At 51.5% G+C, this 13,417-nt stretch overlaps 1 protein-coding gene across 1 annotated transcript in view; it reads left to right on the top strand.

Annotated features, from left to right (window-relative positions):
* VPS37A (VPS37A subunit of ESCRT-I) overlaps window positions 1–13,417 on the top strand; it is a 117,703-nt gene that overhangs the window by 83,655 nt on the left and 20,631 nt on the right. Inside the window, exon 4 of the mRNA XM_073645406.1 lies at window positions 13,056–13,156. Within this exon, the coding sequence (XP_073501507.1) occupies window positions 13,056–13,156 (101 nt within the window). The remainder of the gene's footprint in view (window positions 1–13,055; window positions 13,157–13,417) is intronic.

Here is a 13,417-nt window from a genome sequence, read left to right as displayed (position 1 = left end):
CAGGTCCTCCTGTGTAGTTCTGGGCTGATTCCTGACCTTTCTCAGAATCCTCCTTATCCCACGGGTCGAGATCTTGCATGGAGCCCCAGACCGAGGAAGATTGACAGTCATCTTGTGTTTCTTCCGTTTTCTAATAATTGTGCCAACAGTTGTTGCCTTCTCACCAAGCTGCTTGCATATTGTCCTGTAGCCAATCCCAGCCTGGAGCAGGTCTACAAATTTGTCCCTGGTGTCCTTAGATAGCTCTTTGGTCTTAACCATGGTGGATAGGTTGGAGTGTGATTGATTGAGTGTGTGGACAGGTGTCTTTTATACAGGTAACGAGTTCAAACAGGTACAATAAATACAGGTAATGAGTGCAGAGTAGGAGGGCTTCTGAAAGAAAAACTAACAGGTCTGTGAGAGCCAGATTTCTTGCTGGTTGGTAGGTGATCAAATACTTATTTCATGCAATGAAATGCGATTTAATTATTTAAAAATCATACAATGTGATTTTTTTTTGGATTTTATATTTAGATTCTGTCTCTCACAGTTGAAGTATACCTATGATAAAAATGACAGACCTCTCCATTCTTTGTAGGTGGGAAAACTTGCAAAATCGGCAGTGTATCAAATACTTATTTTCCCTACTGCGTGCGTGTATGTATATATATGTGTGTGTGTGTGTGTACAGTACAGACCAAAAGTTTGGACACACCTTCTCATTTAAAGATTTTTCTGTATTTTCATGACTATGAAAATTGTACATTCACACTGAAGGCATCAAAACTATGAATTAACACATGTGGAATTATATACTTGACAAAAAAAGTGTGAAACAACTGAAAATATGTCTTATATTCTAGGTTCTTCAAAGTAGCCACCTTTTGCTTTGATGACTGCTTTGCACACTCTTGGCATTCTCTTGATGAGCTTCAAGTGGTAGTCACCGGAAATGTTCTTCCAACAATCTTGAAGGAGTTCCCGGAGATGCTTAGCACTTGTTGGCCCTTTTGCCTTCACTCGGCGGTCCAGCTCACCCCAAACCATCTCGATTGGGTTCAGGTCTGGTGACTGTGGAGGCCAGGTCATCTGGCGTAGCACCCCATCACTCGCCTTCTTGGTGAAATAGCCCTTACCCAGCCTGGAGGTGTGTTTGGGGTCATTGTCCTGTTGAAAAATAAATGATGGTCCAACTAAACGCAAACCGGATGGAATAGCATGCCGCTGCAAGATGCTGTGGTAGCCATGCTGGTTCAGTATGCCTTCAATTTTGAATAAATCTCCAACAGTGTCACCAGCAAAGCACCCCCACACCATCACACCTCCTCCTTCATGCTTCACGGTGGGAACCAGGCATGTAGAGTCCATCCGTTCACCTTTTCTGCGTCACACAAAGACACGGTGGTTGGAACCAAAGATCTCAAATTTGGACTCATCAGACCAAAGCACAGATTTCCACTGGTCTAATGTCCATTCCTTGTGTTCTTTAGCCCAAACAAGTCTCTTCTGCTTGTTGCCTGTCCTTAGCAGTGGTTTCCTAGCAGCTATTTTACCATGAAGGCCTGCTGCACAAAGTCTCCTCTTAACAGTTGTTGAAGAGATGTGTCTGCTGCTAGAACTCTGTGTGGCATTGACCTGGTCTCTAATCTGAGCTGCTGTTAACCTGCGATTTCTGAGGCTGGTGACTCGGATAAAATTATCCTCAGAAGCAGAGGTGACTCTTGGTCTTCCTTTCCTGGGGCAGTCCTCATGTGAGACAGTTTCTTTGTAGCGCTTGATGGTTTTTGCAACTGCACTTGGGGACACTTTCAAAGTTTTCATAATTTTTCGGACTGACTGACCTTCATTTCTTAAAGTAATGATGGCCACTCGTTTTTCTTTACTTAGCTGCTTTTTTCTTGCCATAATACAAATTCTAACAGTCTATTCAGTAGGACTATCAGCTGTGTATCCACCAGACTTCTGCACAACACAACTGATGGTCCCAACCCCATTTATAAGGCAAGAAATCCCACTTATTAAACCTGACAGGGCACACCTGTGAAGTGAAAACCATTTCCGGTGACTACCTCTTGAAGCTCATCAAGAGAATGCCAAGAGTGTGCAAAGCAGCCATCAAAGCAAAAGGTGGCTACTTTGAAGAACCTAGAATATAAGACATATTTTCAGTTGTTTCACACTTTTTTGTTAAGTATATAATTCCACATGTGTTAATTCATAGTTTTGATGCCTTCAGTGTGAATGTACAATTTTCTTAGTCATGAAAATACAGATAAATCTTTAAATGAGAAGGTGTGTCCACCTTTTGGTCTGTACTGTATATATACACTGCTCAAAAAAATAAAGGAAACAACAGAATATAACTCCAAGTAGATCAAACTGTCCACTTAGGAAACGACACTGATTGACAATCAATTTCACATGCTGTTGTGCAAATGGAATAGACAATAGATGGAAATTATTGGCAATTATCAAGACACCCTCAAAGGAGTGATTCTGCAGGTGGGGACCACAGACCACATCTCAGTACCAATGCTTTCTGGCAGATGTTTTGGTCACTTTTGAATGTTGGTTATGCTTTCACACTCGTGGTAGCATGAGACGGACTCTACAACCCACAGAAGTTGCTCAGGTAGTGCAGCTCATCCAGGATGGCACATCAGTGCGAGCTGTGGCAAGAAGGTTTGCTGTGTCTGTCAGCGTAGTGTCCAGAGGCTGGAGGTGCTACCAGGAGACAGGCCAGTACACCAGGAGACAAGGAGGGGGCCGTAGGAGGGCAAGAACCCAGCAGCAGTACAGCTACCTCCGCCTTTGTGCAAGGAGGAACAGGGGGAGCACTGACAGAGCCCTGCAAAATGACCTCCAGCAGGCCACAAATGTTCATGTGTCTGCACAAACGGTTAGAAACAGACTCCATGAGGGTGGTATGAAGGCCCGACGTCCACAGATGGGGGTTGTGATCACATCCCAACATTGTGCAGGACTCTTGGCATTTGCCACAGAACACCAGGATTGGCAAAGTCGCCACTGGCGCCCTGTGCTCTTCACAGATGAAAGCAGGTTCACACTGAGCACATGTGACAGACATGACCGAGTCTGGAGACGCCGCGGAGAGCGATCTGCTGCCTGCAACATCCTTCAGCATGACCGGTTTGGCAGTGGGTCAGTAATGGTGTGGAGTGGCATTTCTTTGGAGGGCCGCACAGCCCTCCATGTGCTCGCCAGAGGTAGCCTGACTGCCATTAGGTACCGAGATGAGATCCTCAGACCCCTTGTGAGACCATATGCTGGTGAGGTTTGCCCTGGGTTCCTCCTAATGCAGGACAATGCCAGACCTCATGTGGCTGGAGTGTGTCAGCAGTTCCTGCAAGATGAAGGCATTGAAGCTATGGACTGTCCCGCCCGTTCCCCAGACCTGAATCCGATTGAGCACATCTGGGACATCATGTCTCGCTCCATCCACCAACGTCACGTTGCACCACAGACTGTCCAGGAGTTGGCGGATGCTTTAGTCAAGGTCTGGGAGGAGATCGCACAGGAGACCATCCGCAACCTCATCAGGAGCATGCCCAGGCGTTGTAGGGAGGTCATACAGGCACGTGGAGGCCGCACACAATACTGAACCTCATTTTGACTTGTTTTAAGGACATTACATCGAAGTTGGATCAGCCTGTAGTGTGTTTTTCCACTTTAATTTTGGGGGTGGCTCCAAATCCAGGCCTCCATTAGTTAATAAATTTGATTTCCATTGATGATTTTTATGTGATTTTGTTGTCAGCACATTCAACTTTGTACAGAACAAAGTATTCAATGAGAAGATTTCATTCATTCAGATCTAGGATGTGTTATTTCAGTGTTCCCTTTATTTTTTGAGCAGTGTATGTATATGTGTGTGTATATATATAATTTTTTTTTATTTTTTTGAATACATATTTCACTTTGGAGCTGACATAAGTCATGGACATGGGCTCTCCATCATGATATGTCTCCAATTTAGCAAATCTAGATCATGAAAGTAACTCTGTGACCTGCCATGTTGTCATCCTGAGTAATATGCTATAGGTATCATTACTGAGTCACATAGTGATGAAGTGATTGACAGTTGCTCCTGCTTTCTATCGAGCGTCTCTCCTGCTCTCTCTCTCGAGCGTCTCTCCTGCTCTCTCTCTCGAGCGTCTCTCCTGCTCTCTCTCTCGAGCGTCTCTCCTGCTCTCTCTCTCGAGCGTCTCTCCTGCTCTCTCTCTCGAGCGTCTCTCCTGCTCTCTCTCTCGAGCGTCTCTCCTGCTCTCTCTCTCGAGCGTCTCTCCTGCTCTCTCTCTCGAGCGTCTCTCCTGCTCTCTCTCTCGAGCGTCTCTCCTGCTCTCTCTCTCGAGCGTCTCTCCTGCTCTCTCTCTAGCTTCTCTCCTGCTCTCTCTCTCTAGCTTCTCTCCTGCTCTTTCTCTTGAGCTTCTCTCCTGCTCTCTCTCTCGCTTCTCTCCTGCTCTCTCTCTCGAGCGTCTCTCCTGCTCTCTCTCTCGAGCGTCTCTCCTGCTCTCTCTCTCGAGCGTCTCTCCTGCTCTCTCTCTCGAGCGTCTCTCCTGCTCTCTCTCTCGAGCGTCTCTCCTGCTCTCTCTCTCGAGCGTCTCTCCTGCTCTCTCTCTCGAGCGTCTCTCCTGCTCTCTCTCTCTCGAGCGTCTCTCCTGCTCTCTCTCTCTCGAGCGTCTCTCCTGCTCTCTCTCTCTCGAGCGTCTCTCCTGCTCTCTCTCTCTCTCGAGCGTCTCTCCTGCTCTCTCTCTCGAGCGTCTCTCCTGCTCTCTCTCTCTCGAGCGTCTCTCCTGCTCTCTCTCTCTCGAGCGTCTCTCCTGCTCTCTCTCTCTCGAGCGTCTCTCCTGCTCTCTCTCGAGCGTCTCTCCTGCTCTCTCGAGCGTCTCTCCTGCTCTCTCTCTCTCGAGCGTCTCTCCTGCTCTCTCTCTCTCGAGCGTCTCTCCTGCTCTCTCTCTCGAGCGTCTCTCCTGCTCTCTCTCTCGAGCGTCTCTCCTGCTCTCTCTCTCTCGAGCGTCTCTCCTGCTCTCTCTCGAGCGTCTCTCCTGCTCTCTCTCTCGAGCTTCTCTCCTGCTCTCTCTCTCGAGCGTCTCTCTCTCTCGAGCATCTCTCCTGCTCTCTCTCTCGAGCGTCTCTCCTGCTCTCTCTCTCGAGCGTCTCTCCTGCTCTCTCTCGAGCGTCTCTCCTGTTCTCTCTCTCGAGCGTCTCTCCTGTTCTCTCTCTCGAGCGTCTCTCTCTCTCGAGCGTCTCTCCTGCTCTCTCTCTCGAGCGTCTCTCCTGCTCTCTCTCTCGAGCGTCTCTCCTACTCTCTCTCTCGAGCGTCTCTCCTGCTCTCTCTCTCGAGCGTCTCTCCTGCTCTCTCTCGAGCGTCTCTCCTGCTCTCTCTCTCGAGCTTCTCTCCTGCGCTCTCTCTCTCGCATCTCTCCTGCTCTCTCTCTCTCGAGCGTCTCTCCTGCTCTCTCTCTCTCGAGCGTCTCTCCTGCTCTCTCTCTCGAGCGTCTCTCCTGCTCTCTCTCTCTCGAGCGTCTCTCCTGCTCTCTCTCTCGAGCGTCTCTCCTGCTCTCTCTCTCGAGCGTCTCTCCTGCTCTCTCTCTCGAGCATCTCTCCTGCTCTCTCTCGAGCGTCTCTCCTGCTCTCTCTCTCTCGAGCGTCTCTCCTGCTCTCTCTCTCTCGAGCGTCTCTCCTGCTCTCTCTCTCTCGAGCGTCTCTCCTGCTCTCTCTCTCGAGCGTCTCTCCTGCTCTCTCTCTCGAGCGTCTCTCCTGCTCTCTCTCTCGAGCTTCTCTCCTGCTCTCTCTCTCTCGAGCGTCTCTCTCTCTCGAGCGTCTCTCTCTCTCGAGCGTCTCTCTCTCTCGAGCGTCTCTCCTGCTCTCTCTCTCGAGCGTCTCTCCTGCTCTCTCTCTCGAGCGTCTCTCCTGCTCTCTCTCTCGAGCGTCTCTCCTGCTCTCTCTCTCGAGCGTCTCTCCTGCTCTCTCTCTCGAGCGTCTCTCCTGCTCTCTCTCTCGAGCGTCTCTCCTGCTCTCTCTCTCGAGCGTCTCTCCTGCTCTCTCTCTCGAGCGTCTCTCTCTCTCTCTCGAGCGTCTCTCCTGCTCTCTCTCGAGCGTCTCTCCTGCTCTCTCTCTCTCGAGCGTCTCTCCTGCTCTCTCTCTCTCGAGCGTCTCTCCTGCTCTCTCTCTCTCGAGCGTCTCTCCTGCTCTCTCTCTCGAGCGTCTCTCTCTCTCGAGCGTCTCTCTCTCTCGAGCGTCTCTCTCTCTCGAGCGTCTCTCTCTCTCGAGCGTCTCTCTCTCTCGAGCGTCTCTCTCTCTCGAGCGTCTCTCCTGCTCTCTCTCTCGAGCGTCTCTCTCTCTCGAGCGTCTCTCCTGCTCTCTCTCTCGAGCGTCTCTCCTGCTCTCTCTCTCGAGCGTCTCTCCTGCTCTCTCTCTCGAGCGTCTCTCCTGCTCTCTCTCTCGAGCGTCTCTCCTGCTCTCTCTCTCGAGCGTCTCTCCTGCTCTCTCTCTCGAGCGTCTCTCCTGCTCTCTCTCTCGAGCGTCTCTCCTGCTCTCTCTCTCGAGCGTCTCTCCTGCTCTCTCTCTCTCTCGAGCGTCTCTCCTGCTCTCTCTCTCTCGAGCGTCTCTCCTGCTCTCTCTCTCTCGAGCGTCTCTCCTGCTCTCTCTCTCTCTCGAGCGTCTCTCCTGCTCTCTCTCTCTCTCTCGAGCGTCTCTCCTGCTCTCTCGAGCGTCTCTCCTGCTCTCTCGAGCGTCTCTCCTGCTCTCTCTCTCTCTCTCGAGCGTCTCTCCTGCTCTCTCGAGCGTCTCTCCTGCTCTCTCTCGAGCGTCTCTCCTGCTCTCTCTCGAGCGTCTCTCCTGCTCTCTCTCGAGCGTCTCTCCTGCTCTCTCTCGAGCGTCTCTCCTGCTCTCTCTCGAGCGTCTCTCCTGCTCTCTCTCTCGAGCGTCTCTCCTGCTCTCTCTCTCTCGAGCGTCTCTCCTGCTCTCTCTCTCTCGAGCGTCTCTCCTGCTCTCTCTCTCGAGCGTCTCTCCTGCTCTCTCTCTCTCTCGAGCGTCTCTCCTGCTCTCTCTCTCTCTCGAGCGTCTCTCCTGCTCTCTCTCTCTCTCGAGCGTCTCTCCTGCTCTCTCTCGAGCGTCTCTCCTGCTCTCTCTCGAGCGTCTCTCCTGCTCTCTCTCGAGCGTCTCTCCTGCTCTCTCTCGAGCGCGTCTCTCCTGCTCTCTCTCGAGCGCGTCTCTCCTGCTCTCTCTCTCGAGCGTCTCTCCTGCTCTCTCTCTCGAGCGTCTCTCCTGCTCTCTCTCTCGAGCGTCTCTCCTGCTCTCTCTCGAGCGTCTCTCCTGCTCTCTCTCGAGCGTCTCTCCTGCTCTCTCTCGAGCGTCTCTCCTGCTCTCTCTCGAGCGTCTCTCCTGCTCTCTCTCGAGCGTCTCTCCTGCTCTCTCTCTCTCGAGCGTCTCTCCTGCTCTCTCTCTCTCGAGCGTCTCTCCTGCTCTCTCTCTCGAGCGTCTCTCCTGCTCTCTCTCTCGAGCGTCTCTCCTGCTCTCTCTCTCTCGAGCGTCTCTCCTGCTCTCTCTCTCTCTCGAGCGTCTCTCCTGCTCTCTCTCTCTCTCGAGCGTCTCTCCTGCTCTCTCTCTCTCTCGAGCGTCTCTCCTGCTCTCTCTCTCTCTCGAGCGTCTCTCCTGCTCTCTCTCTCTCTCGAGCGTCTCTCCTGCTCTCTCTCTCGAGCGTCTCTCCTGTTCTCTCTCTCGAGCGTCTCTCCTGTTCTCTCTCTCGAGCGTCTCTCCTGTTCTCTCTCTCGAGCATCTCTCCTGCTCTCTCTCTCGAGCTTCTCTCCTGCTCTCTCTCTCGAGCGTCTCTCTCTCTCGAGCGTCTCTCCTGCTCTCTCTCTCGAGCGTCTCTCCTGCTCTCTCTCTCGAGCGTCTCTCCTGTTCTCTCTCTCGAGCGTCTCTCCTGCTCTCTCTCTCGAGCGTCTCTCTCTCTCGAGCGTCTCTCTCTCTCGAGCGTCTCTCCTGCTCTCTCTCTCGAGCGTCTCTCCTGCTCTCTCTCTCGAGCGTCTCTCCTGCTCTCTCTCTCGAGCGTCTCTCCTGCTCTCTCTCTCGAGCGTCTCTCCTGCTCTCTCTCTCGAGCGTCTCTCCTGCTCTCTCTCTCGAGCGTCTCTCCTGCTCTCTCTCTCTCGAGCGTCTCTCCTGCTCTCTCTCTCTCGATCGTCTCTCCTGCTCTCTCTCTCTCGAGCTTCTCTCCTGCTCTCTCTCTCTCGAGCTTCTCTCCTGCGCTCTCTCTCTCGAGCGTCTCTCCTGCTCTCTCTCTCTCTCGAGCGTCTCTCCTGCTCTGTCTCTCTCTCGAGCGTCTCTCCTGCTCTCTCTCTCTCTCGAGCGTCTCTCCTGCTCTCTCTCTCTCTCGAGCGTCTCTCCTGCTCTCTCTCTCTCGAGCGTCTCTCCTGCTCTCTCTCTCGAGCGTCTCTCCTGCTCTCTCTCTCTCGAGCGTCTCTCCTGCTCTCTCTCTCTCGAGCGTCTCTCCTGCTCTCTCTCTCTCGAGCGTCTCTCCTGCTCTCTCTCTCTCGAGCGTCTCTCCTGCTCTCTCTCTCTCGAGCGTCTCTCCTGCTCTCTCTCTCTCGAGCGTCTCTCCTGCTCTCTCTCTCGAGCGTCTCTCCTGCTCTCTCTCTCTCGAGCGTCTCTCCTGCTCTCTCTCTCTCGAGCGTCTCTCCTGCTCTCTCTCTCGAGCGTCTCTCCTGCTCTCTCTCGAGCGTCTCTCCTGCTCTCTCTCTCGAGCGTCTCTCCTGCTCTCTCTCTCGAGCGTCTCTCCTGCTCTCTTTCTCGAGCGTCTCTCCTGCTCTCTCTCTCGAGCGTCTCTCCTGCTCTCTCTCTCGAGCGTCTCTCCTGCTCTCTCTCTCGAGCGTCTCTCCTGCTCTCTCTCTCGAGCGTCTCTCCTGCTCTCTCTCTCGAGCGTCTCTCCTGCTCTCTCTCTCTAGCGTCTCTCCTGCTCTCTCTCTCGAGCGTCTCTCCTGCTCTCTCTCTCTCTCGAGCGTCTCTCCTGCTCTCTCTCTCTCTCGAGCGTCTCTCCTGCTCTCTCTCTCGAGCGTCTCTCCTGCTCTCTCTCTCGAGCGTCTCTCCTGCTCTCTCTCTCGAGCGTCTCTCCTGCTCTCTCTCTCGAGCGTCTCTCCTGCTCTCTCTCTCGAGCGTCTCTCCTGCTCTCTCTCTCGAGCGTCTCTCTCTCTCGAGCGTCTCTCTCTCTCGAGCGTCTCTCTCTCTCGAGCGTCTCTCTCTCTCGAGCGTCTCTCTCTCTCGAGCGTCTCTCTCTCTCGAGCGTCTCTCTCTCTCGAGCGTCTCTCTCTCTCGAGCGTCTCTCCTGCTCTCTCTCTCGAGCGTCTCTCCTGCTCTCTCTCTCGAGCGTCTCTCCTGCTCTCTCTCTCGAGCGTCTCTCTCTCTCGAGCGTCTCTCTCTCTCGAGCGTCTCTCTCTCTCGAGCGTCTCTCTCTCGAGCGTCTCTCCTGCTCTCTCTCTCGAGCGTCTCTCCTGCTCTCTCTCGAGCGTCTCTCCTGCTCTCTCTCGAGCGTCTCTCCTGCTCTCTCTCTCGAGCGTCTCTCCTGCTCTCTCTCTCGAGCGTCTCTCCTGCTCTCTCTCTCGAGCGTCTCTCCTGCTCTCTCTCTCGAGCGTCTCTCCTGCTCTCTCTCTCGAGCGTCTCTCCTGCTCTCTCTCTCGAGCGTCTCTCTCTCTCTCTCGAGCGTCTCTCTCTCTCTCTAGCGTCTCTCCTGCTCTCTCTCTCGAGCGTCTCTCCTGCTCTCTCTCTCGAGCGTCTCTCCTGCTCTCTCTCTCGAGCGTCTCTCCTGCTCTCTCTCTCGAGCGTCTCTCCTGCTCTCTCTCTCGAGCGTCTCTCCTGCTCTCTCTCTCGAGCGTCTCTCCTGCTCTCTCTCTCTCTCTCGAGCGTCTCTCCTGCTCTCTCTCTCTCTCTCGAGCGTCTCTCCTGCTCTCTCTCTCTCGAGCGTCTCTCCTGCTCTCTCTCTCTCGAGCGTCTCTCCTGCTCTCTCTCTCTCGAGCGTCTCTCCTGCTCTCTCTCTCTCGAGCGTCTCTCCTGCTCTCTCTCTCTCGAGCGTCTCTCCTGCTCTCTCTCTCTCGAGCGTCTCTCCTGCTCTCTCTCTCTCGAGCGTCTCTCCTGCTCTCTCTCTCTCGAGCGTCTCTCCTGCTCTCTCTCTCTCTCTCTCTCTCAAGCGTCTCTCCTGCTGTCTCTCTCTCGAGCGTCTCTCCTGCTCTCTCTCTCGAGCGTCTCTCCTGCTCTCTCTCTCGAGCGTCTCTCTCTCTCGAGCGTCTCTCTCTCTCGAGCGTCTCTCTCTCTCGAGCGTCTCTCTCTCTCGAGCGTCTCTCTCTCTCGAGCGTCTCTCTCTCGAGCGTCTCTCCTGCTCTCTCTCTCGAGCGTCTCTCCTGCTCTCTCTCGAGCGTCTCTCCTGCTCTCTCTCGAGCGTCTCTCCTGCTCTCTCTCTCGAGCGTCTCTCCTGCTCTCTCTCTCGAGCGTCTCTCCTGCTCTCTCTCTCGAGCGTCTCTCCTGCTCTCTCTCTCGAGCGTCTCTCCTGCTCTCTCTCTCGAGCGTCTCTCCTGCTCTCTCTCTCGAGCGTCTCTCTCTCTCTCTCGAGCGTCTCTCTCTCTCTCTCTAGCGTCTCTCCTGCTCTCTCTCTCGAGCGTCTCTCCTGCTCTCTCTCTCTCTCTCGAGCGTCTCTCCTGCTCTCTCTCTCGAGCGTCTCTCCTGCTCTCTCTCTCGAGCGTCTCTCCTGCTCTCTCTCTCGAGCGTCTCTCCTGCTCTCTCTCTCGAGCGTCTCTCCTGCTCTCTCTCTCTCTCTCGAGCGTCTCTCCTGCTCTCTCTCTCTCTCTCGAGCGTCTCTCCTGCTCTCTCTCTCTCGAGCGTCTCTCCTGCTCTCTCTCTCTCGAGCGTCTCTCCTGCTCTCTCTCTCTCGAGCGTCTCTCCTGCTCTCTCTCTCTCGAGCGTCTCTCCTGCTCTCTCTCTCTCGAGCGTCTCTCCTGCTCTCTCTCTCTCGAGCGTCTCTCCTGCTCTCTCTCTCTCGAGCGTCTCTCCTGCTCTCTCTCTCTCGAGCGTCTCTCCTGCTCTCTCTCTCTCTCTCTCTCTCAAGCGTCTCTCCTGCTGTCTCTCTCTCAAGCGTCTCTCCTGCTCTCTCTCTCGAGCGTCTCTCCTGCTCTCTCTCTCTCTCTCGAGCGTCTCTCCTGCTCTCTCTCTCTCTCTCGAGCGTCTCTCCTGCTCTCTCTCTCTCTCTCTCGCGACTCTCCTGCTCTCTCTCTCTCTCTCTCGAGCGACTCTCCTGCTCTCTCTCTCTCGAGCGTCTTTCTAGCGTCTCTCCTGCTCTCTCCAGCCCTTGTCTGCTTGATCGCTGATACTGCCATACTTTGTGGTCTGTATACACTGTGCTCCAAATTATTATGCAAATAATATTTTCTCAGATTTTCCCAAATTACCTATACGAATTGCAGTCATTGTAATTTTCCAGTCAAATAACTATTAGAGTACAATTGAAAGGTTTTTGTACAAACTGCCTATGATAACAGTATATTTAAAAAAAAAACCTTAAACTGCACTCAAAATGCATGTTCCAAATTATTATGCACAGCAGAGTTTTCAACCTTTTCATTTTAATAAAGAACAAAAAAATGGTCTTTTTTGAAATTATAAGCATTAGCAGGTTATTACAAACTGAAATCAAACAGTTTTCAACTCAAAACTTTATTGTAGGTGATGTTACATTTGCACATAGGACCGCTTGTTCGAAAGGAGCTTCTGAACTCTCTCGTCCATTGAATTTGTCAGGTTTTGGATGGTTTCTGCTTCAATTGTTTTGCATGAGGACAGAATACCCTCCCAGAGCTGTTGCTTAGATGTGAACTGCCTCCCGCCATCATACACACTCCTTTTGATGATGCTCCAGAGGTTCTCAATGGGGTAGAGGTCAGGGGAGCATGCTGGCCACACCATAAGTTTGTCCCCTTTTATGCCCATAGCAGCCAGAGATGCAGATGTGTTATGTGCAGCATGAGACGGGGCATTATCATGCATGAAAATGATCTTGCTGCGGAATGCACGGTTCTTCTTCTTGAACCATGGAAGGAAGTGCTGTTTGAGAAACTCAACATATATTATGGAGTTCATCTTTACCACCTCAGGGATCCTAAAAGGGCGACAATCCCTCTCCCCATGATTCCAGCCCAAAACATTACTCCACCTCCTCCTTGTTAGCGCCGTAGCCGTGTTTGCATGGGGTGTCCATCAACCAGCCATCCTCCACTCCATCCATCTGGACCATCGAGATCATTTCATGCATGATAATGCCCCGTCTCATGCTGCACATAACACATCTGCATCTCTGGCTGCTATGGGCATAAAAGGGGACAAACTTATGGTGTGGCCCCCATGCTCCCCTGACCTCAACCCCATTGAGAACCTCTGGAACATCATCAAAAGGAGTGCCTATGATGGCGGGAGGCAGTTCACATCTAAGCAACAGCTCTGGGAGGGTATTCTGTCCTCATGCAAAACAATTGAAGCAGAAACCATCCAAAACCTGACAAATTCAATGGACGAGAGAGTTCAGAAGCTCCTTTCGAACAAGGGGTCCTATGTGCAAATGTAACATCACCTAGAATAAAGTTTTGAGTTGAAAACTGTTTGATTTCAGTTTGTAATAACCTGCTAATGCTTATAATTTCAAAAATGACCATTTTTTTGTTCTTTATTAAAATGAAAAGGTTGAAAACTCTGCTGTGCATAATAATTTGGAACATGCATTTTGAGTGCAGTTTGAGTTTTTTAATTTTTTAAAAATATACTGTTATCATAGGCAGTTTGTACAAAAACCTTTCAATTGTACTCTAATAGTTATTTGACTGGAAAATTACAATGACTGCAATTCATATAGGTAATTTGGGAAAATCTGAGAAAATATTATTTGCATAATAATTTGGAACACAGTGTAAAGCCAGGAATCTCTGATCATGTTAGGTGTTATTATGGCATTAGCCACATGATTCTTTCTGATGAGAGTTTACAGCTGTTAACATCTTAACAATTTTCTCCTTTTTTAGTTTACTATGCACTCAGATCTTGGGAAAATAGTCCAGAATTTACTAGAAGAGTTTTGGAAAAGCCCTCCAACCCTGGCCCCAACCTCTGGCTCTTTCCCCTAGTAAGTAATTATATTGTCCTGAGATCTCAGATCCTTCCATTGTTATGGTGGAATATCATCTAAGTTTAAAGGGTTATTCCAATATTCTTAAAGTGGTGAAATTGCAAAATTCTTGTAAAATCAAGCAATTTAGTAATTTACTTGTTATTAAAAATCCTTTCCATTCTCAGCAATGGAAGTATATTTAATTTTATTCTTTTCTGCTTCTGTGGTGGCAAAATACAAGTCCTTCCCAGTAGAGCTTGTAAGCACTGCCCGAAG

Source organism: Phyllobates terribilis, unplaced genomic scaffold (assembly GCF_046119375.1).
Source record: "Phyllobates terribilis strain yellow unplaced genomic scaffold, ASM4611937v1 Scaffold_1__5_contigs__length_1240528914, whole genome shotgun sequence".
NCBI lineage: Eukaryota > Metazoa > Chordata > Amphibia > Anura > Dendrobatidae > Phyllobates > Phyllobates terribilis.
Note: the sequence above shows the minus strand (reverse complement) of the source record. Positions and strands in the feature narration are given on the sequence as shown.